The following is a 23,751-nucleotide window of genomic DNA, read 5'->3' as shown; positions in this document are numbered from 1 at the left end:
GATTGCTCAGTTTGGCTGGACGGCCAGCTCTAGGAAGAGTCTTGGGGGTTTCAAACTTCTTCCATTTAAGAATGATGGAGGCCACTGTTCTTGGGGACCTTCAATGCTGCCTTGACACAATCATGTCTCGAAGCTCTATGGACAATTCCTTCAACCTCATGGCTTGGTTTTTGCTCTGACATGCACTGTCAACTGTGGGACCTTATATAGACAGGTGTGTGCCTTTCCAAATCATGTCCAATCAATTTAATTTACTACAAGTGAACTCCAATCAAGTTGTAGAAACATCTCAAGGATGATCAATGGAAAATTTCGAGTCTCATAGCAAAGAGTCTGAATACTTATGTAACTAAGGTATTTATGTTTACTAAAAACCTGTTTTCGCTTTGTCATTATGGGGTATTGTGTGTAGATTTTCGAAAAAGGCTGTTACGTAACAAAATGTGGAAAAAGTCAAGGGGTCTGAATACTTTCCGAAGGCACTGTATGTGAGTTGGGAGGGCTAACCACTACGCCCTAGTTAAGATCTAGTCCCAGATCCCCATTATCCACAGACACAAACATAGCTGTACATCAAACAGCAAGCGCCTCAGACCCAGTTCTGGGCTGGCCCAAGTTCCTAAAACAGCACTAACAGTGTTCCTCTCCTTCACTCCCTCTCTAATCATCCCTCAAAAAGCCTTTTAGCAGAGCCTTCCAAGCCATCTCTCTCCACTCCATCCCTAAACTTCTATTGGGGAGAGTCTGCTGTGCTATCCCTCGCCCTATTGAACCTCACCTCAGTCAGAGCAGGATAAACACAGGGAGTCAATGAGAGGACAGGCTCACTACCGCCACCTCCTGTTGAGGAGAGGAATTACAACCAATTACAGTGCGAGATAACACAAGTGATCCAATACTGCCTACCTCTGGCCACACTGGCAGAACAGGACACAGGGACAAGCGGACACACTCTGCATGCTCTGCTCTGCCCACCCCAGTGCTTCTTCAAGCCCACTCGAGCAGAGCCTGTTTGGACATGACAGATCTAAACCACAGCTGGCATCGTCGATCCTTAATCATTTACACAGACAATGAGATTTTTGATTGGATTTTTCTACGCCATCACAGAGATGGGATGAGAAGAAAAAGATCTGTTTTGGTGTTTGTGTGTAAAAAAGGGGTAATTTGTGGTTACATCGTAAACAGACAACAACAGTGTCTAGTAGATAGACGAGACAGAGACTTGTCTGATTAGAAGTGTGTCTATGTGTGTGTGTGTGTGTGTGTGTGAGTTTACATTTTTTGTAAATTATGAGACGCTCTTAACCAGAGTGACTTACAGCAATTAGTGTCTATATTTATCCAGAACAGAGCACTCAAGGACACCCACACAGGAAGGAATTAGGCAGTGCATCACTGATGACATAATCACGCTGTAGCCAGAAAATAATGGGATTACACAATATATTTGTTTCATATGGGGTCACTGGCCAGCTCCTGAAAATGCACATGCCTGAACACAATAATACACACACATGCATGCACGTAAAAGAACACACATAAGCATGCACGCTTACACACTAACAAACACACAGCAAAATAGGGGACAGTGGAGCATTTAACCCTTTACACACCGTGCATTGACACCTTTTAAAATGGTACAAGACTATTTCTCATCTAAAATAACAGTGACCTTTACGTTACTGTCAACAACACTCACGGTATAGCCCCGCCAGAAGGACTGGATGAGAACAGCAGCCTGCTGGTCTGACAGCAGTAGGGAGAGAGGGATGGGAGGCCTGGGACTGGGAGAGGGAGGGAGAAGAGAGGAGGAGATGGAGAGAGGAGGGGGCAGCGTGTGAGTCACCTCTGTTCATAAGGGCAGCATCAGCCTAAGGTGAAAGTTTGTGTCACTGTGTGTGTGTGTACATGCATACATATTCTGTGTGATTTCTGAGATGACTTTCTTGCTCTGTGTTATGTTTGCGTATACACTTTATTAAGTCTTCTGCAACTCACTGTATTCTGAGCCAGTCCTTGACAAATGGGATCTCATGGAAGTCCACAGGGGCCTGTCCCTGCCGGCGGGGGTTCCGACTGCAGTGAGAGAGAAGAAAAGGCTTTGGAACAGACCGTAGCAGACAGAATATTAAGCTTAGTTTCACACAAAGACAAACTACAGTCATAGTTGCGTAACACCAATCCATTTTTAGAGACAGACCTTTTTTTTAATGGTAAAAGCAATGGCTTAGCACTCAGAAGATAAAGAGGTGGCAGAAAGTTCAGAGACATTGTCAAAGATTTGTACTAAATCAACTGAGAATGGAAGAGAGCAAAGGGGGCATGCAGGCAGTCTTACTTGTACAGCCACTCAGTTAGGAAGTCACAAGCGTTGAATGCTGTTCTTTTCCTCTTAAACAGTAAAAGGATCACAGTGTTACTGTTGTGTAATAATCTGCAGAGCTCTACAGAAGTATAATCATCATTATCATAGTATCATCAGTGCTTGAAGTCGGATTAAATAAGTCCTAGTACTAGTTTTGGGTGTCGGGATTCATCACGTTAGAGACAATATTTCAGAAGAGGTTATCATACATCATGTCACTCTATAATTCAAAGTTGTTTATGTAGTACAGTCAGGGGAAGCAAACTATTAAAATACTGTAGTGTATTGTAGTTTGGTGGTCTGTAGTGTTCTGCAGGGCCACATTGATATCTAGTAAATTGCCATTATATCATGTTAGTGTTATTGTGTGATATAGGCCTAGTGCCAGTACCTCCAGGCAGTGTTGTCTCTGGGCCTCTCTCAGCATGGCCTCCAGTCCAGGCAGTAGCACTGGGAACACAGACCCCTCCAGGAACTGGGTGATTGGGCCTGGGGCAGACATGGGAATGGATTAACAAGTGGGGTAAGAGTGGCCTTTCTGCCATGCAAGGGAACATTTCACTCCAATGTAGCCTAAAACACTGTTATGGTACTATTATTGGGGAGTAAAATCGAGACAGACTTGAAACATTGTTATCCTCTACTGTGCTTAGAGAGCTAATTAAACAGGAAAGTATTGTTCCTGATAAAAGCATAGATTATGTGTAGCGATTGAGGGGGGGAAGCAGTATCGGGTCTTGCACCAGAAACACTGAGGCTACAGGACACTAACCTACTTCCTGTGCCATAAACTTCAACACCTCTTGGCAGAGGCAATAATATGTTTTGCACATACAAAGAAGCTAGAGTTTTAAGTAGTTTGAAACTCACGTTGATGGAGCTGGGCAGTGGATGCAGGGTGTGTGGTCAGAGGCTGTCTGTGACAGGAGGATGGAGGTTTGTCCAAGGCAGAGTATCCAGCAAGGGCAGGGTGGCTCAGAAGAGGGTCAACATGCTTCACAGGGTCATCATCCACAGCAACCTAGAAAGCCACACAGCACCATGTAGACAAACATATCGTTTTCTTTTTACAAATGAATTGTATTTACTGAAGTGCATTTTTATTTTATTTCCCCCCCCACCTTTATTTAACCAGGTAGGCTAGTTGAGAACAAGTTCTCATTTGCAACTGCGACCTGGCCAAGATAAAGCATAGCAATTCGACACATACAACACAGTTACACATGGAATAAACAAAACATACAGTCAATAATACAGTAGAAAAATAAGTCTATATACAATGTGAGCAAATGAGGTGAGATAAGGGAGGTAAAGGCAAAAAAAAGGCCATGGTGGCGAAGTAAATACAATATAGCAAGTAAAACACTGGAATGGTAGATTTGCAGTGGAAGAATGTGCAAAGTAGAAATAGAAATAATGGGGTGCAAAGAGCAAAAATAAATAAATAAATACAGTAGGGGAAGAGGTAGTTGTTTGGGCTAAATTATAGATGGGCTATGTACAGGTGCAGTAATATGTGAGCTGCTCTGACAGCTGGTACTTAAAGGTAGTGAGGAGAGATAAATGTTCGAGCTTCAGAGATTTTTGCAGTTCGTTCCAGTCATTGGCAGCAGAGAACTGGAAGGAAAGACGACCAAGAGGAATTGACTTTGGGGATGACCAGTGAGATATACCTGCTGGAGCGCTTGCTACGAGTGAGCTGAAATAAAGCGGGGCTTTACCTAGCAGAGACTTGTAGATAACCTGTAGCCAGTGGGTCTGGCGACGAGTATGAAGCGAGGGCCAACCAACGAGAGCGTACAGGTCGCAATGGCGGGTAGTGCATGGGTCTTTGGTGGCAAAACGGATGCCACTGTGATAGACTGCATCCAGTTTGTTGAGTAGAGTGTTGGAGGCTATTTTATAGATGACATCACCGAAGTCGAGGATCGGTAGGATGGTCAGTTTTACGAGGGTATGTTTGGCTGCCTTACCTTAACTGCCATGAGACCATAGAAGACAGGAGAGTGCTTGCTGGCGCTGTACTGGGAGACATGAGTGCTCACTGAACCACTGTCTGTCCAAGCAGCGCTGGGTGGACTGGGCTGCTCCGACTCATATTCTGGTTGCACACAACAATGAAAACGAAATATTTGTGCCTATTTTAGTCGACAACATGCATACCGGTATTTACAATTAACTCTGAAGCATACCGTACCTTCACAGACTTGTTGCCACAATGATTTCTTAGCACCAATAATCTTTGCCATTCTGAGGCAGTTGCTAAGAACGCATTGCTGGTTGTCAAGGACAACGTATGTTCGTACTTCCGTTTTTGAGCAATATGTATAATTGCTCAAGTCTTTAAAAGAAACCAATAGCAAACAAGCAGGGGCTGTTCCTAAAAAAATATATCCCACGTCAGCCACCGGAGGGCAGCAGCTACAGCTGACTCAGACAGACGGAACCAAAGAGGGAGTTTTATTACGTTGGCTCGGGTTGAATATTCATCGTGCAAAAGCGGGGAGGGAGGCGCGCCATCTCAAATCAAAACAGTAATCTGAGCCGCTCAGTCATGTTGTCAACCAGGCAGCACCGTGCATCGTCCAGAAACATACATTTTCCATAAAATACATGTTTGAATTTTCTAACTCGTTTTCATTGGGAAAGCAGATAAAGCATTTTTATCAAAAGCAATCAATTTGCTTGTGAAAACAAATTCCCACTCATCAGTCTACGTGCTTAGTTACATTACTTTTGTTTTGAGCCGACTTTGCCGCCGGCCATAACAGGGCACCTGACTCATGCCCGGGAGGCAGCCCGATTCCAAATCGAATTGCAACCCTAAACAGATCGAATCGTGGCATGCCCGAGGCATTAATAAAGCTCCCTCATTCTTATGTATGATCTACTACTCTGTATTTTGACCAATGAAGCTTATAATAACTTGGTTATATCAAAGGCAGTTTGAATTACGATTCATGTGGTGAGTGTATAAGCGTATAATACACACAAAAATTGTGATCAGAAGAAAAGCCCTCAAACTCAACCCTGGACCTCAAAGCCAGTTCCTCTGCATTTTTTTTCATCAGGGACTGATTTAGACCTGGGTCACCAGATGTGTGCAATTAATGATAAGGTAGAACAGAAAACAGCAGGCTCTGGACCTCGTAGGGTGAGTGTACCCCTGTCCTATAGTGATCTCTTATTCTAAGAGCATTCACCATCTAATGCAGGGGTGTCAAACTCATTCCATGGAGGGCCTACTGTTTGCAGGTTTTTGTTTATTCCTTTCAATTAAGCCCTAGACAACGAAGTGAGGGGAGTTCATTAGTAATTAGGAAGCTTAACTCATCAATCAAGTATAAGGGAGGAGCGGAAAAACTGCAGACAGTCAGCCCTCCATGGGATGAGTTTGACACCTGTAATCTAAATGGTACATTTGCGCTCATCCTCTCCCTGCTGCCATTCCAAAACCACAACCCCCCCAGATGTGACCCCAAATAATGCAGTCACCACCACTATTCACCCAGATGTGACCACAACTAAAGCAGCTTTTAAATAAAAAAACAATAGTCTTTATTAGGTAAAATATCACATGCATCAAAAGCTCTCAAAATGTAATTCTTTAGGAATATATTCTAAAATGCGGTTTAGCTATCTCAGGATGACAGCAGCAACAAAACAACAAAAAACATTTAAAAACAAGTGAAAAACAAAATCTGTACTGTCCCAAGATGTTTCCAAAATGCACTGAAAAGCTTTTTGATAAAAATACAATGCAGTCCTATCTTGCAGTAACTAATTATCTTAAAAATAAATAGGATCATGAAATCATTTTTTTGTACATTTAGACTTTCTGGTCCACACACAACTCATTTATAGCTACCCCATCTAGACCCCATCTAGTTTTCTCCACAAATTGTGAGGACTTGTGCAACACACATTTCATTTACAGGCATCATTTGTCATTATTCTCAACTAAAAATGGTAAAAGTCAAACATAATTACACTTACAATGGGTAATACAAATTATAGAAATATTGACAAGGTGTACCCTTTTTTTCATAAAGCAACACTGATAAAATCTAATTCTTAAAAAAGGACCAACTATTAACAATGAAATATACAGATTACTTAACCCTAACCTGAACTTCAATGGGATGATGTCAGCGTTGGGACATCCCAAGGATCCCCTTTTCCAGAGTAGAAGCTCTAGTAGAGGACGTTATAATGACTGTGCAAGGAGCAGCCAAACCATTGGCTCGCTGCACTAGAAGCCAAACCATTGGCTGTCAGTCTCACTCTCATTAACACTCCAGTCTGGACTCCACAGAGCTTCAAGACCAAATCTTAACTTGAGATACACATATATCAACTCAATAAAAGTCTGTCCATGTGTGTAACATTTTCTATAGGAGAGAGATAGAGCTTAGTTTTGATGGCTGTGTGTGTGGATGCATAAAATCATGGCGAACGGTAGTGTTGTTGAATCCAAAGAACGGTAGCAGTCCGGTCTGTGTCTGGCGAGTGTCCACTGACCACGTTAGCTGGCCCTGCAGACTGACCAACCAACAGCAGCAGAGAGCAGTAGCTTTGTATCAAGAGAATTGTGGCCTATACAGTGTCATGTAGGCCCAGTGTGTGTGAGGCCTATATAAACGTCATTTAGGCCCAGTTCTGTGGCTTTGATCCAGTTCTGTGGCTTTGATCCTGAAACTCCATCAGAATCCACAAGGGGTCTCCAAAGAAACATCCAATTCAAAATAACACCTGATTAAAACAATAACCAAATCAGATAGGATGTGTAAGGAAATAAAAAAAGATGTGTGTAGTCCGTTTCCATCTCGAGGTCACAGACTCGAGATGGTTGTGTGAGAGCGACAGAGGAAAACGCTCCTCCAAAAACCAAAGGGTTTTGACCTGGAGGGCTAATTCAGTGCAAGAGCAGGTTTAAGGAGGAGGGACTGGGACCGAGCTTCTTCTACCTTCACTCTTCTTTTCTCTTTCACATTCCCTGACATTTCATTACAGTTCATTCTTTCACCATTTCAATACCGAGTAAAACAAAACCCCCCCTTGGACACATTCTAGCATAAATCAAACACCCATCCCCACACTTCTGAAGTCACTCGTCTATATAAGTCTGGTTTTTCCCAGCCCCCTCCATTTAGAACCATATGTCCAGTACTATATACAGATAGGATGATATGCATTTCTCTGTTGGCTGGCAGGTCACATGGCCGCCATCCTCCCTCACTGGATGCGTGGTTCTCCGTGGACTCTGAAGCGGTAGAGGCAGGTGTACTCGGGGTGACCCCAGTTGGTCAGCACCCGCACCTCGATGATCTGGAAGGCCCTTTCGTTCTTCTCCTGGATGGAAGGAAGAGACATAGTAAGGAGTGATAAGTATTGAATCTCAAAGTATCAGATTTAAGTAAGTAAAAATAGAGCCAGAGAGGTATATAGTATGCAGGATGGTGAGAGGGTTTTTGTGTGTGTTTGTTGGCGTATGCACATGAGTGTGTATAAATTGATGTAATTTCTTGTGTTTACCATGACAGGGAAGTTCTGCATTGAGTCTCCGTCCTCCTGGTAGGTGTATTGACCCAACAGCTTTCCCTCCTCCTGATACTCATCATCCAGACCCTGAAAACACACAGAAACCAGTCAGTGATGTCAGGCAGGAGACCGAGGCTGAGACCATAGATCGCACATGACCAACAGAAGGCACACCATGTAGTTGCTGATACTTCCAGTACGTGTGTGTCTTACGTAGACAGTGTAGTTGCTGATATTGTCAGTACGTGTGTGTGTGTGTGAGAATATTACGTAGACAGTGAAGTTGCGCGGGGCGCTGGTGATGTTGCCGGTAGGGGACAGGGCCTTGGGGATGTGCTCCAGACAGAAGGCTGTGGGGAGGATCCTCAGGGACAACCGGATGACCAGGTAACCATGAGAACCTTTAAACGCCCAGCAGTTCCCTGGATACATATCAGGCTGAGGGAAGGAAGGAGAGTTGGGGAAAAGGGCGATGGGCGGAGGGAGGAAGAGATGGTAAGACATGTTACAGTCACTGATAAACGTCTTCTAATCAGTATCCACAAGATAATCCCTGTCCTGTTAAAATTTACAAGACTAATAATGTAATTGTTGAAATAATTTTCAACATTTACCATTATCTACAAATAAAAACACTGATAAAGAGGAAACAATGTCCCCTGGTGGTGTTGAAAACGACAGCTTCTTTCTGGAATAACTTTATTGAATCAGTGTCTTCTAAACAGCTTAGCAGCTATTCCTGGATTGCAGCTATTGTTGGAATGTGTTTTTATTTGTACACTGCGTTTGTGACCGGAACAATAAAGCTTCTGAATGTTTGAATTGGAGAGCTCACCTGGATGGCGACACGGGGTGACTGGGAGAAGTACCAGAGGGGCACGCTGAACAGACTCATGAGGGCCGTCTTTGTCTCGTACGTCTCCGAGCAGCGCGTGCTTAGGATGCTACCGCCTGACCGCACAGACACATGACCACGTTACATCATTACCACAGTTCAACCACAATAGATTCCTTTCTATTTCTACGCAGGAAGACCACATTAGAGTCCTTTCTATTTCTACGCAGGAAGACCACATTAGAGTCCTTTCTATTTCTACACAGGAGACAACATTAGAGTCCTTTCTATTTCTACGCAGGAAGACCACATTAGAGTCCTTTCTATTTCTACACAGGAAGACCACATTAGAGTCCTTTCTATTTCTACGCAGGAGACCACAATAGAGTCCTTTCTATTTCTACACAGGAAGACCACATTAGAGTCCTTTCTATTTCTACGCAGGAAGACCACATTAGAGTCCTTTCTATTTCTACACAGGAAGACCACAATAGAGTCCTTCTATTTCTACACAGGAAGACCACATTAGAGTCCTTTCTATTTCTACGCAGGAAGACCACATTAGAGTCCTTTCTATTTCTACGCAGGAAGACCACATTAGAGTCCTTTCTATTTCTACACAGGGAAAAAAAAGACCACATTAGAGTCCTTTCTATTTCTACACAGGAAGACCACAATAGAGTCCTTTCTATTTCTACACAGGAAACCACAATAGAGTCCTTTCTATTTCTACGCAGGAAGACCACAATAGATTCCTTTCTATTTCTACGCAGGAAGACCACATTAGAGTCCTTTCTATTTCTACGCAGGAAGACCACATTGGAAATACATGTCTTAAGGTTTATGAGTGTTATCTTCTGGGAAAAAGTGGATCTTTATTTAATCAACCAATCAATGAATCAATCAATCAACGAATGAAAGAATGGGAGCAAGAAAGACATTGTTATTCAATCGTAGGTCAAAATGTATATGAGTCAGAAATCCTAATGCCTGAACCACAACTCTGTGGTGAGGAAACTGTATTGAAAAGCCATCTGACCACACACAGGTATAATGCAACTAAAAACACACAACATACAATAACATGATTCCATACTAACACACACATCAAAATAGAATCCACACAGACAAACGTCACAGACCACTCAGTTCATCTGGCCACTAATCTGATGTGTGGTGTATCTAATGGAGCCCTCTGTGCCTGTCCAATCCACACAGGCCATTAGTATGACAAACAGGCTTATTGTCCATGGAGCCAGACTACCTGAGCTTTGGCCTCTAAAGCCCTACTACCCTCTTCACTACTGTTATACCAGTACCATTCATACTGAAATGGCACACTATTCCCTTAGTACACTACTTTTGACCTGGCACCCTATTCCCTTTATAGTGCACTACCTTTGTCCTGGTCAAAAGTAGGACACCATAGGCACCCTATTACCTTCATAGTAGGGCACTATATAGGGAATAGGGTGCCATTTGGGACAAACCCTCAGTGCTGGCTGCTGTATAGTTATGTAACACTAGGCTAATGGCTAGGATAATCCTTCCATTATAAACCACCATCATGGAGCTGGCTCTAACCCACAGGATGGTTCTGAACCACAGGGTGGTTCTGTTCATGGACATGTCAGCAGGCTGGCACTAACCCACAGGGTGGTTCTGTTCATGTAAACAGAGTGAGAGGTCTCTCTTTACCTCCAGACTCCAGGGCGTAGTCCACTAGGCCCGTCCTATCCTGGGAGTAGAGTTTCAGGGCATTCTGGACGATCAGCTGCACTTGCTAGGGGAGAGAGGCAGAGGCAGGGACGGGGGGTTAGGATGTGTGTATGGTTAGATACCTTTTGCAGAGACTCTGCCATGCACCTCCACACACAATGACTCCTAGTCTCATTGACAATCATGACCACTTAAAGTAACAGTCATCATATAGTGAAAGTACATCATATAGGAAGGAGGTGGTTTCCAAGACCCAAATTAAACCTACTCCTGATCCACTATTCACAAAGCATCTCAGAGTAGTAGTGCTGAATGATCCAAGATCAGTTTAGCCTTTTAGATCATAATGAATAAGGTTATATGGTCAGATCCTAGATCAGCACTCCTACCCTGAGACACTTTGTGGATGCGGGCCATGAAGTCAAAAGCATGCTCTATGGAGAATCTGGGTCCAGGACACCGGTCCATCTTCATAAACTAAATGGTGATAATGAAGCCGTTCCTCTGATGACAGTGAGTAGCACTGGGTTAACGACAACAAAGAGTCACTATAGTGGAGTGTGTAGTCTACCTCCTCAGACAGTCCCCCGCCCACGGCCGTGTGTTGGACACTCTGTGTAATAGCCTGGGTCTGGGTGGTGATGACTGCAGCCCTGGCCTCAGCCTCCGTCCGGGCCTCGGCCCTGCTCTCCTCCAGCTGCAGCGACACGTTCCTCAGGATGCTGAGCTCCAGGTTGGTCAGGAGGGCCTGCAGGTCGGCCCCGTTCACGTAGCGCGACGATAGCCACTGGAGGAGACCCTCGGGGATGTCTGGTTCTCCCTGGTGGGTCTGGTCGACAGAGCCGTAGAACAGGGCCCGCAGCTCCCGCCTCACCTGGGCGGACACCTGGGTAGACACCTGGGAGGGAGAGGTGAGAGAGAGGGAGAGGTGAGACATATCTTGTGTGAGGGGCTGTAACTGCAGAATACATATACCATCATGTAGAAGTTCAGTTCAGTAACAGCACAGTACAGGCTGTCATTTGGAAGAATGCCATTATATTGCAAAGGTAATGTACAACTACTATAATAAAGACTGAGCTATATCAGAGCAAGGTACAGTAAACACTAAAAGCGGTAAACAGACAGTTGTCTCTCATACTCACCGTTTCCTGGATTGTGTTCAGCTGCTCACATTTCCCCTGACATCCCATCACCCCCTGCAGGTCGCCCCTGATCCGACCCAGCTCCCCCTCCAGCCTCTGCACCTCCGCCAGCAAAGCAGCATGGGCCTCCTGATCCACACCCACACTGAGGCGGAGAAAAGAGAAAGTGAAGGGGATAAAGGGGGAAAGCGAGAGAGATAAAGGGGGAAAGCGAAAGGGATAAAGGGGGAAAGCGAGAGAGATAAAGGGGGAAAGCGAAAGGGATAAAGGGGGAAAGCGAGAGAGATAAAGGGGGAAAGCGAGAGAGAAGTGTCTCTGTTACACTTGCTTAGGTTTGAAACATTTCCCCAAAATCCCCCATTTCCCAGAAATCCAGTTTGGAAGATCCCCTGATGTCTGGCTTATTAACTCCTGATTCCAGGAATCTTCTAAACAGCATTTCTGGTAAACCAGTTTTGAGAAACTGACACAAATTTTGGAACTCTGGACTTGGCTCCACACTTTAAAAATATAAAAGGTTGCATGCTGTTAAAATAAACTAACTCCAATACACTGGCTCTATTGTTTGATCTAATAATGGACCACTTAGACCAATGTTTCAGTCATAAGACATTAAAACATTGTGGGGCAAATGAAGAGAATCAGTGTGCAAGAGTTTCTTTCCCCATGAAATGGAGTGCAGGTGTAAACCGTAGACAAGTTCTGCACTATATCATCTATGGACGTTAGGCCAGTGACCGTGAACCTACCTGACAGAGGCAGGGGCTGGTGTGGCTGTCTCCTCTGTCTCCTCCTTCCGCTGTTCCCGTTTCTGTTGCACCGCCTGAAATACAACATCATTAAAGTGTACAGTAATATAAATTAAAATGTAAAGTATAGTAATATAAATGAATGGCCAATAAGCTACAATACAGCATGTGTTGACATGAACACTTTCAGCACGGGCATTATATGTCATCACAATTAACCTAAAAGGACAGGGACATGCTGACTCCTGTGTATCAGATGACTAGACTTGTATGAGTGTGTGTCATACTGTATGTATTCAAATGAACTACCTGAGATGATGTATGTATGGACTGGTGCTTATTCAGATGAGCTGCCAGAACCGGTATGTTCCTGTTTGTGTTCCTATGGGTGGGTAATGTGATGCGTGGGTCTTGTAAGTGTCAGTCAGTAATAAGCTTGTGAGATTGCACCTCAAGTTTAGCTGTTAGCCTGCTAAGATCTAGTGGTGTGTGTTCAGATGAGCTGTGGAGGTAACGTATGCTCCTGGATGGATTCATTTGATCTCACAGGGTTAAATTCAGTCTGGTGTGCATTTCCCATAGACCAATTCCTCAGTCTCAACTGCCAGGACCTGTATGTTCCTGTATGTATTGGGATATGTAGGTAATGGGGTATTGTGTGTATTTCTCAGTAATAGACGTTACCTCAGTTTTAGTAGCGAGGACCTGCAGCAGCCCCTCCAGCTCAGCCAGCCGTGTCTCCTGACTCTGCTGCTGAACCCTCTGCTCTTCAGTCTGCCCAGGAGAGTGGGAGGAGAGAGGGAGAGAGGAGAAGGTCACCCAGAAGTAAAGAGTAAGGAACTCAGTAATAAGGAATAGGGGGTCAGTATGGAATGCTGACGAAGCAAAACGGACTGACATCTGACCCTACATAAAAACCACAGATCTGTACATAGTTATCAATTAAAATGTTGAAGCTCAACCCTCTGATCAGCCCTGCCACCAAGCCCCAACCCCATTCCTGCCACCAAGCCCCAACCCCATTCCTGCCACCAAGCCCCAACCCCATTCCTGCCACCAAACCCCAACCTCATTCCTGCCACCAAACCGCAACCTCATTCCTGCCACCAAATCCCAACCTCATTCCTGCCACCAAGTCCCAACCCCATTCCTAACACCAAGTCCCAGTCTTATCAACATCTTTGGTGTCCGGCCCCAGTCCCTTTCCCCTCCCCTGACAGACATCCCTACCTGTGCCCTGTGTGAGGCCTCCTGCTGCTCCAACTCTCCTCTCAGCAGGGTGATCCTGTGCTCCAGCAAGCCAGAGACCCAGAGACCCAGGCTGTCCCTGTCCGTCTGGCTGTCCAGCTGCTCCCTCAGGAGGGTGTACTGGGCCAGGGTGTCCCCGTGATGCTGCTCCTGCCTCTGGTCCCCCTGCTCCACCCGCTCCCACAGCAGGGTCAGACCATGCTCTACCCGCTCCAGACGCTCCAGGCCTTCTGTGTCCACGGTGACTATGGGGGGAAGGACTGGCTGTAGAGGGAGATACGGGATAGACAGAAACAAAGGAGGGACACAGAAGTATAGTGAGAGGTTAGAGAGAGAACAAGAAAGCTTGTTTTAGTCCAACATTCATGAGGCAGATGTATTTCATGAAGAACCATATTCGCACAATACAGACACCAATTGAGAGACGCCCTCAGGCTTCTCAGGCGAGCTCCTCTCTTACCTGTGCCTGTGGGCCGGGGGATGCTGGGGGGATCTGCTCCAGTGGTGTGGCGGGGGTGGAAACAAGGGCAGGGGTCAGGATAAACGATGAGAGGGTGAAGGGGGACACCACTCTGGAGCGCCACTCTGTCAGGTTTATGGCTGGAAGGTAGGAGAGGAAACTGGACGGACCCCAGAACCACAACCCTGAGAGGAGAGAAACAGGGAAATGAATCAACAGGAACTACAGTATGCAACAACCTGCTTGTCTTTACTACAAATGCAGTGAAAGCTTTATTGGTATAGCACCTGTTGTTTCTTAGGTTTCTATTGTTTTACATTTTTTGTGTTTATGCATGAATTTGGGGATTTGATAGTAGCTTGTAGGTTTATGAATGCAAGTCAGTGCTTTTCTGTGTAGACTGTTAGTGTAGAAAGTACAGTGTGTAAAAGTGTTGTTCCACAGAAGGGCTGGTTCTGTAGCTGTGTGCCCAGTAAGAGTGACCTAGATCTGGGGCTGGATTTGGAGTAAGCGCTGGGGGGCTGGTTAACAGCTCTGGTGCTACACAGCTGACAGATTGGCGTATTTGTGTGTGAAGTAGGTTACGTCAGGTGACTCACACAGAAGTAGCAGGAGGGGAAGGAGGAAGAGGAGGAGCTTCCACATTCTGGGCAGGCACCTGAAAGACACACACACAGAGCAGTGAGCAAAACACACCTGAGACACGCACACACACACACCGTCAAACATAACCTGATAAGATACTGTAACCTTTCCTTCCTCAGATGAGAGAAATAATTGAATCAAAATGTAATATTTAAAAGTCTTGACTAAATAATTCAATCATCATATCTGTCATGTGCTTCTAATTGACAGAACCCATCTATCATGACCCTTTGTTTTCATTATTTTATTTCATCTGAAGAAATGACAAATGCCTAAATATAACCAAAATATAATTCAATCTAATTAAGATTTATCGTGTTAGACAGAGCCTGCATAAGAACAGTCATACATATTTATCAAACATGCACAATGATAACTGGGTCTCAGACACAAACAGGAAGGTACAATGTAAACTTGTCCAATGACAAAAACCTGTAATTTTCCATTGCTAAACATTTGGCTGTTTTACTACGGTTTGCCCCAGATATCTGAAATGTCTCTGCTGTCAATCACATCAATCAAAAGTTACAGCCACAGTTAAATCTTCAACCTTTGATAACAAAGAACAATAGTAGGTCAATAAAAATAATCTACAAATGGATCTTTCTGAGAACTACACAGGCAAAAGTCACATGAGTTGGATACAGTAACAGAGGCTCTCACCGGGTCAGGAAGAAGACGTTGAACAGAGACATGAGAGACACCAGCTGGTACCAGCCTGTCCCCAGACACCACAACAACCGTCTGGCTGCTTTACCTGGGGGGGGGGCGTATCGTTACTGTAACGTAACGTGTATGATAAAAAAGAGCAACTGATAAACAACTAAATACTGATGATGAAGAGAGGATGGATGCAACACAGGGTAACTAACCTGGAGCTCCCAGGACTAGCCACAGCACCGACAGGAGTCTCTGAGCCACTGACCGTACTGCTGACCCCACTGCTGACCCAGCGCCAGGCCTGCCCTCACTACATGAACCTGGCTGGAGCAGACAGTAGCCTGGAAGGTCAGAACAAACACACAACGTTGGAGCTTTCATTAGAAAAGGGTCTTTGTATGAAACTTTATGTGCTGCTATTTTGGCCAGGTCTCTCTTAAAAAATATATATTTTTATCTCAATGTCAATAAGACTAACCTGTAAATAATAAAGGTAAAAAAACGAAGAAATCATAGTGATTCAATTCAGTAAATAGAGTGCTTATGACATGGTAATGTCTATGGACATTATGGACATTATGGAGCTCTATGGAGCCTATGCTGACCTCAGACACTATCTGCAGTGCAACAAAACAGGTCCTAGACCAGTAGTGGAAGGAAGGGAATTGTATTTCCCCACACCACAGTTTGTATATAATTTGCATTGATGTCAATGAGAGACTCCTATGAAAAGTCTATGTGCACAAGGGTTATAAAGCAAGGGTCGTATTCATTGGCACCAAAACAGAATCAAACGGACTGAGTCAGGGAAGGACTACCTGAACTTGTTCAATAAGAAATGCTTGTTTTTTGGTTCTGTGCAGAACGTTTTGCTACGGTTTGGACCGATCAATACAACTCTGATGTATGTGTATTAGGTCAGTAAGGAAGGAAGCCAGGGAGAGGAGGATGGGGGTTAACCTGTATGTGTATAGATCAGTAAGGAAGCCAGGGAGAGGAGGAAGGGGGTAACCTGTTATGTGTATTAGATCAGTAAGGAAGCCAGGAGGAGGAGGAAGGGGGTTAACCTGTATGTGTATTAGATCAGTAAGGAAGCCAGGAGGAGGAGGAAGGGGGTTAACCTGTATGTGTATTAGATCAGTAAGGAAGCCAGGAGAGGAGAAGGGGGTTAACCTGTATGTGTATTAGATCAGTAAGGAAGCCAGGAGGAGGAGAAGGGGGTTAACCTGTATGTGTATTAGATCAGTAAGGAAGCCAGGAGAGGAGGAAGGGGGTTAACCTGTATGTGATTAGATCAGTAAGGAAGCCAGGAGGAAGAGGAAGGGGGTTAACCTGTATGTGTATTAGATCAGTAAGGAAGCCAGGAGGAGGAGGAAGGGGGTTAACCTGTATGTGTATTAGATCAGTAAGGAAGCCAGGGAGAAGAGGAAGGGGGTTAACCTGTATGTGTATTAGATCAGTAAGGAAATCAGGGAGAGGAGGAAGGGGATTATAACCTGTGTAAGCTATAAGGGTCCACAGACCCCCCAGTAGACGGTGAGTTCTGGAGGTCTGTGTGTGACTGTGGACCAGTGTGTTGGTCTCCAGGTGCTGCTTCCCTTTACAGTCGTCACCTGAGGCAGACCACATGACGGATGGATGGCAGACCACATGATGGATGGATGGCAGACAAGCAGGAAAAAAACAAAAACAAAACACAAATAAATGAAAAATGATGTAAAATTAAATGCAATAAACATCAACGCAACTGAGAAGCAAAAAATGTATAGAACTTAACAAATCAGAAGACAAATAAAAGTTTTAAATAATGTATGAAATGTAAAAGCATTCAAATAAAATGAATAGAATAAAAAGGAAAGTTTTCCATCTTCCTAAGTCAGAGGGTGGTTTAACCTTCCAGACTTGGAATTGTATCCACTCACTACCCAAGGCTTTTACTCGTGACATATAGTTGAACTCACTAAAGAGGAACAATGGGTACATACTGAAGATGCACATGCTCATCCCCAGAATATTTTGACGTGTCTATTTTCAAAGGATGAAGCTAAGAACATTAACAACTACATAGTTAAGAACACTAAAACAATATGGAAGAAAATGAAACGTATTTTACCAAAACAACCAATATCACTCCCTAGAAACACAACCTTATGGAATAATCCTTGGACAGCTTTTCAGAATTCATCGATAAACTGTCCCACTTGGAAAACTAAAGGCAAGGACAGTTGGAGCATAACTAACGAAATTACAGTTAACAAAAATGTACGCTTAATCCAGTATAAAGTAATGTTTAGAATTTATTATACAAGAGAAAAACTCTGAAATTCTACAGCACAAAGCGAAGTCATGTCTCAAGTGTAAAACGAATAATAACTCCATGATCCTTGCTTTCTGAGACTGCTACAACGTTGGGAAGTTATGGGCGGAGCTAGAGAGTTGTCTATCAGAAGTATTACAACGTAATAGATGTAATCCATCTGTCTGCATAGTTCAAGATAGTCATGTGGGGGTGTAGTGAGATACCCAATGGGCTGGACGATTCTCTTCTCATCAATCATTTTGAAAAAACAGATACTAAAAACTTGGAAATCGATCAATCCGCCATCATTGACACAATGGAAAAATCTAATGATGTATTATTGAAATAGCATGGTACGAATTGGTACAATTTAAGACCGAGTTGCAAACAATAATTCAGGTACTAGGGATGGGAGTGTGAGCATGCATGTCTGGGCAGATGAGATGTAGTCATTGTTTGTATGTCTATACATTTTTGTTTAAATGTATTCGTTTTTTTTGGAATGTAAAAAAAGGAAGAAAAGGAAATTCCAATATTATAAAAACTACCAACCATAGAAAAAATGCTTTTGAATGAGTGAAATGTCCACAGTGTAGGAGCTGCAACACAGTTGACAGAGAACTGTCTGTCTGTCAATCTCTGGTTGCGGTCCAGGTTGTCTTTATTGCAATCAAAATGCGTAGTTGATCAAAACTTAGAACACAGGAAGCACGTTAATATGAAAAAGCAATCTTCTGAGATGTACGCATGTGCAACAAAGAAAGGCAACGTTCCAGGTTCTCTCTTTGGTAACACAGCCCATCCCTTCCTGCCTCCTCTTCAGATGTTTGGATTAGCAACTTCTGTGTCAAACAGGCCTTTGTTCTCTGTTTGACTTTTGTTCAACTGCATTGTCAGGATCGTATGTCATTCTGTCTGACTCTGACACCAGTGACATTTAAGAAGACGATAGATAAGACATCATGGAATATGGACTAAAGGACTAGCTATTTCTTCTCCCAGTTTCTGTGAAACAATCTTTAAAGTAAAGTGAAACATTCACAGAGACACATCTGATGGATCTTTATGTGTTTCGGCCTTTTCAAAACAATCTTTAAAAAAACTTCTCAGTGCTTATATGGAAACACCCAAACAGCTGCTGTAACTGACTAGGGAGACCAGTAGCCAGAGTACAGTCACTGACTGGTGAAAGAGGTGTGACCGGCTGACCACTGGCCCAGTGTTTCACATAACCCCTGTGCACTGATCTGGAAATAGGTCACACATAGAATTAACTCTGGGTCAATCAGGGTGACAAAGTGGCCCCCTGGCACGTATGGAGCACTTGAGAGGGAATTTGTGTTTGTGTGTGCCCATGCACATGGGTGTGTGTGTGTGTGTGTGTGTGTGTGTGTGTGTGAGCATGTTGACTACTTACACAACGAGCCATTCAAAAAGTGTTGGTGTCCGTCTCCCATCACGTGGTCTTTTACATTCATGCTCCCACAGTAACTAGAATGAGCTGAAACACAACAAACTATTAATAATCATATTTACATACCAAAACGTTTCATTCTGCAGGCGAGTGTCGATCAAGAGCGTGTGACGCATTGTATATTTCGACACACAAGAGAAGGTAAGAGGGAAATTTGCATGTCACCAAAAGGGACAACCAACCAAAGTGGAAAGAAGACCATTTGTTTATGAAGTAATCAAGAGGACCTGTATTAAACCAGAGATGGATGAAGGAAGAAAACAGACAGACAGAGGGAGAAAACAAAGATGAGTGACATGCAGTGAGGTGGTACAGGAGTTCTGTCTGTCTCCTGAAGAAGTATGGAGGACCGTTTCAGTGATGAGCATACAGTCGTGGCCAAAAGTTTTGAGAATGACACAAATATTAATTTCCACAAAGTTTGCTGCTTCAGTGTCTTTAGATATTTTTTGTCAGATGTTACTATGGAATAGTGAAATATAATTACAAGCATTTCATAAGTGTCAAAGGCTTTAATTTACAATTACATGAAGTTGATGCAAAGAGTCAATATTTGCAGTGTTGACCCTTCTTTTTCAAGACCTCTGCAATCCACCCTGGCATGCTGTCAATTAACTTCTGGGCCCATCCTGACTGATGGCAGCCCATTCTTGCATAATCAATGCTTGGAGTTTGTCAGAATTTGTGGGTTTTTGTTTGTTCACCCGCCTCTTGAGGATTGACCACAAGTTCTCAATGGGATTAAGGTCTGGGGAGTTTCTTGGCCATGGACCCAAAATATCAATGTTTTGTTCCCCGAGCCACTTAGTTATCACTTTTGCCTTATGGCAAGGTGCTCCATCATGCTGGAAAAGGCATTGTTCGTCATCAAACTGTTCCTGGATGGTTGGGAGAAGTTGCTCTCGGAGGATGTGTTGGGACCATTCTTTATTCATGGCTGTGTTTCTAGGCAAAATTGTGAGTGAGCCCACTCCTTTGGCTGAGAAGCAACCCCACACATGATTGGTCTCAGGATGCTTTACTGTGTGGCATGACACAGGACTGATGGTAGCGCTCACCTTGTCTTTCCGGACAAGCTTTTTTCCGATGCCCAAACAATCGGAAAGGGGATTCATCAGAGAAATGACTTTACCCCAGTCCTCAGCAGTCCTGATGTTTTTCCTGGAGAGAAGTGGCTTCTTTGCTGCCCTTCTTGACACCAGGCCATCTTCCAAAAGTCTTTGCCTCACTGTGCGTGCAGATGCACCTCACACGCCTGCTGCCATTCCTGAGCAAGCTCTGTACTGGTGGTGCCCCGATCCCGCAGCTGAATCAACTTTAGGAGACGGTCCTGGAGCTTGCTGGACTTTCTTGGGGGCCTTGAAGCCTTTCTTCACAACAATTGAACCGCTCTCCTTGAAGTTCTTGATGATCTGATAAATGGTTGATTTAGGTGCAATCTTACTGGCAGCAATATCCTTGCCTGTGAAGCCCTTTTTATGCAAAGCAATGATGACGGCACGTGTTTCCTTGCAGGTAACTATGCTTGACAGAAGATGAACAATGATTCCAAGCACCACCCTCCTTTTGAAGCTTCCAGTCTGTTATTCGAACTCAATCAGCATGACAGAGTGATCTCCGGCCTTGTCCTCGTCAACACTCACACCTGTGTTAACGAGAGAATCACTGACATGATGTCAGCTGGTCCTTTTGTGGCAGGGCTGAAATGAGGTGGAAACGTTTTTGGGGGATTTAGTTCATTTGCATGGCAATAACATTCTGGAGTATATGCAAATTGCCATCATACAAACTGAGGCAGCAGTTTTGTGAAAATTAATATTTGTGTCATTCTCAAAACTTTTGGCCACGACTATACAGAGGTAGATGGACAGAGCTGGAGAGAGAGGCTCAGATGGACAGAGCTGGAGAGAGAGGCTCTGAAGACTGAAATAGAGTTATCTGTGGTGAAACTACACAGTAGAAAACAGCATCTGTACATACTGTGGAGAGAAGCATTCCTCTACATTATAACCCACCAAACCATTACTATACATGCACAGTTAACCTTATGCCCAGCCTTCACAGATAGGTTTTCACAGACACAGAAATGCAAAGACCAAGAGCTTGAGAAAGAAAAGTCGTGTCGGCGGACAGTGGAAATAGAGGGCTGAAAAAGAGGGTCACTGAGGTGGGGACTGGTCAGCGTTGATGATCGATGACCTTTGACCCATGCCTCCTGACCTCAGGTCGGCGGTGGGTCAGGTACCTTTGCCTTCGTAGCCGTTGGCCCTGTAGCCCATCATCCTGTGGAGAGTGGTCTGCTTAAAGAGCCAAGAGACACGGGACGCGCTGGAGGAGACAGCCCGTCTGGCCCTGTCTAAGAGGGACGCCAGGACACCTAGTGACACAACCATACCACACATCAAAGCTCAGGTCAGACAATCTGTCTGTTAAAACACTGTCCCCTTTCCAGCCTGGGACCAGATCAGTATTTTGCTTTATTTAGCCGACTACTCAGACTAGTATAATTTTGTATTTTTGCTTCATTTAAACAACTCATCTGACTAATGTTAAGCCCCATACAGATCTGGGACCAGGCTATTCCATTTCCACCTCCAACGTCACAGTTTTGAGGCTGGGAAGAGACAGGAGTGGAAATCCCTTTGAATCTTAAAAATATATATTTTTATAGCACTATTACGATTAACTGGAGTCCAGTCCCTTGAGACTATCAGGTTGAACAGCTTTGAATAAATCAAACCATGAAAGACAGTAAAAAAAAGAAGGAGAGAGAGATGGGTAGGAAGGGAAGTAGTATAATGGGGGAATTCAGTGAGGTAAAATTTGCAGAAGAGAAAAACAATGAATAGAGCTGATATGATGCCCAATTCTGCACCATATCTGTTCTACATAATGCATTTCTACGCAAACATTTTGTAAAGTTGCGCCGCTTTGAACAGACTCCAGTAGTAAGCATCTCGTATACCTTTGCCTGAGTGGCTCCTAGCCCTAGTGCCCAGCCACAGAACATTCTGGAAGAGCAGTGTCACCAGGGACACTATAGGGGCCAGGGCTCGTCTGCTGTAGTGGACACACGTGTTAGAGACTGACACCAGGAGACCTAGACAGAGAAAGGACGCCAGGTTAGTTAACTTAGCCGGACATATAAAAAGGTGGAGAAATGGGTCCTTCTCCTAAGTGGAAACCCACGTAGCGTCAGCACTAACAAGCGAACAGAAACATAGAAACACACAAGAAATGGCTGGTTGACTGATAATTTTAACTTATTTTGGTCTTCTAACAGGACTCAGAGATTTTATAAATGAAGGAAACAGTGTGATATGCACAGATTTGTAAACCATCAAACAGAAAGAACCTCCTGTTTACCTTTTTCCTAGGAGAGGAACACTGGGTCATGTTCATTAGGGAATGCAACAGAAAGCGTTTTGCAATAGAAAATGAAATGAGCGTCCAGGTTGTCCCTCCATGTTTCAGTCTGTTTTCTTCCGTTTGGTGCCTAATGAACACAGCCCTGTTTCACTCCCCAGTCAGTTGTGTGCACACTAGGTATGGTTCTCACCTGTCTTGCTCCTCTGACTCTTGACCGTGCAGTATAAACTGGAGGATGAGGCTGATGATGATGAGATGGCGGCAGCAGCTGCTGCAGCAGAGGCAGCCTGAGACGAGGAAGAGGAGAAGGTGGCGGCAGCTGCTGCAGCAGAGGCAGCCTGAGACGAGGAAGAGGAGAAGGTGGCGGCAGCTGCTGCAGCAGAGGCAGCCTGAGACAAGGAGGAGGAGAAGGTGGCGGCAGCAGCTGCAGCAGAGGCAGCCTGAGACGAGGAAGAGGAGAAGGTGGCGGCAGCAGCTGCAGCAGAGGCAGCCTGAGACGAGGAGGACGAGGAGTATGTGGTGAGAGCTTCTTTCCTCTCAGAGTGTATGGAACAGTCTTTACAGATGTAACCATTGGCAACCATGGCGTGGCTGTGCGACACAGTATTGACGCCGCCGTTCGCACCCGTTGAGCTGTGGTCCGTCCTTGAACTCCTTCCTGGGGGAAACACACACAAGAGGAACATTTTTAAGAACAACTCTGACTAGAAAACCATTTCTTCATATATTTCTCATCAGTCCATTTATATGGTCTCAAAATATCATTATTTTGCACATCAGAGCTAGCCTTAAAGCAAGCCTGTGTTTACTTCCTGGAAAAGTGTTGTGATGATGCGTAATAAAAGATCACTACCCGGGTGAATGCTCACAAATATCATTAGAATGAATGGTGAAGTCTCACCTTTCAGACTGGTATCCTGATCTGAACCTAGAGGAAATAAAGCATTATCAAATCATCCAAGCCAGCGGGAGATCATTGAATACTGATTCATTAATTGTATTGGGTCACACGGGTAAAACCACATCAAAGGGATTAAATGGAGAGATTATACAACCAGCTTGCCCCGTCTCTCCCCTGGTATTCCCACAAACCATTCATCAGTCCTGCCTTACATATCAGATAGACACACAAACAACAAACTGCAGTAATTCAAATTAGCATGCTAGCTAGTTATCTTAAACTGCTACAGTCCTAGTTTTACCTCTTATATTCTAWTGCGGTTGACTGGTCCTAGACCT

At 44.3% G+C, this 23,751-nt stretch overlaps 2 protein-coding genes across 5 annotated transcripts; both read right to left on the bottom strand.

Annotated features, from left to right (window-relative positions):
- Positions 1–1,702: 1,702 nt before the first annotated feature.
- On the bottom strand, positions 1,703–4,735 carry iqck (IQ motif containing K; the record flags this gene model as incomplete). The annotated part of the gene is made up of 7 exons (XM_024145327.1): positions 4,566–4,735; positions 4,342–4,469; positions 3,239–3,389; positions 2,760–2,857; positions 2,342–2,394; positions 2,002–2,079; positions 1,703–1,787 (listed from the first exon to the last, which is right to left on the bottom strand). Coding segments are annotated over exons 1-7 (645 nt in total), but the record flags the coding sequence as incomplete, so codon positions are not given.
- A 1,174-nt stretch (positions 4,736–5,909) lies between these two features.
- Positions 5,910–23,514, bottom strand: LOC112079336 (SUN domain-containing protein 1). Of its 4 annotated transcripts, XM_024145323.2 has the most exons (20): positions 23,414–23,514; positions 22,703–23,170; positions 22,109–22,243; positions 21,389–21,520; positions 19,087–19,170; positions 16,867–16,983; positions 15,583–15,711; positions 15,374–15,467; positions 14,665–14,723; positions 14,066–14,250; positions 13,588–13,869; positions 13,042–13,131; positions 12,358–12,431; positions 11,609–11,753; positions 11,035–11,361; positions 10,443–10,527; positions 8,745–8,860; positions 8,180–8,347; positions 7,904–7,996; positions 5,910–7,720 (listed from the first exon to the last, which is right to left on the bottom strand). In XM_024145323.2, exons 2-20 carry the CDS (start codon positions 23,094–23,096, stop codon positions 7,604–7,606), a joined length of 2,826 nt encoding a protein of 941 aa, XP_024001091.1. In that variant the 5' UTR covers positions 23,097–23,170; positions 23,414–23,514; the 3' UTR covers positions 5,910–7,603. The 4 variants fall into 4 exon arrangements, with proteins under 4 accessions (XP_024001091.1, XP_024001092.1, XP_024001093.1 ...); XM_024145324.2 differs by lacking the exon at positions 16,867–16,983; XM_024145325.2 differs by lacking the exon at positions 21,389–21,520.
- Positions 23,515–23,751: the final 237 nt, after the last annotated feature.

Source organism: Salvelinus sp. IW2-2015, unplaced genomic scaffold (assembly GCF_002910315.2).
Source record: "Salvelinus sp. IW2-2015 unplaced genomic scaffold, ASM291031v2 Un_scaffold7615, whole genome shotgun sequence".
NCBI classification, from domain to species: Eukaryota; Metazoa; Chordata; class Actinopteri; order Salmoniformes; family Salmonidae; genus Salvelinus; species Salvelinus sp. IW2-2015.
The sequence above is the reverse complement of the archived record's forward strand: the minus strand, read 5'-3'. Positions and strand labels throughout refer to the sequence as shown.

What these genes read in the sequence shown, in the direction of transcription:
- LOC112079336 (XM_024145323.2), bottom strand. Translation starts at nt 23,096, where the DNA reads ATGGTTGCCAATGGTTACATCTGTAAAGACTGTTCCATACACTCTGAG. An exon ending in GCTAGTCCTGGGAGCTCCAG is followed by an intron (nt 15,468 to 15,582) that starts GTTAGTTACCCT and finishes CCCCCCCCCCAG; the next exon opens with GTAAAGCAGCCAGACGGTTG. An exon ending in AGGCCTCACACAGGGCACAG is followed by an intron (nt 13,132 to 13,587) that starts GTAGGGATGTCT and finishes TCTCCTGGGCAG; the next exon opens with ACTGAAGAGCAGAGGGTTCA.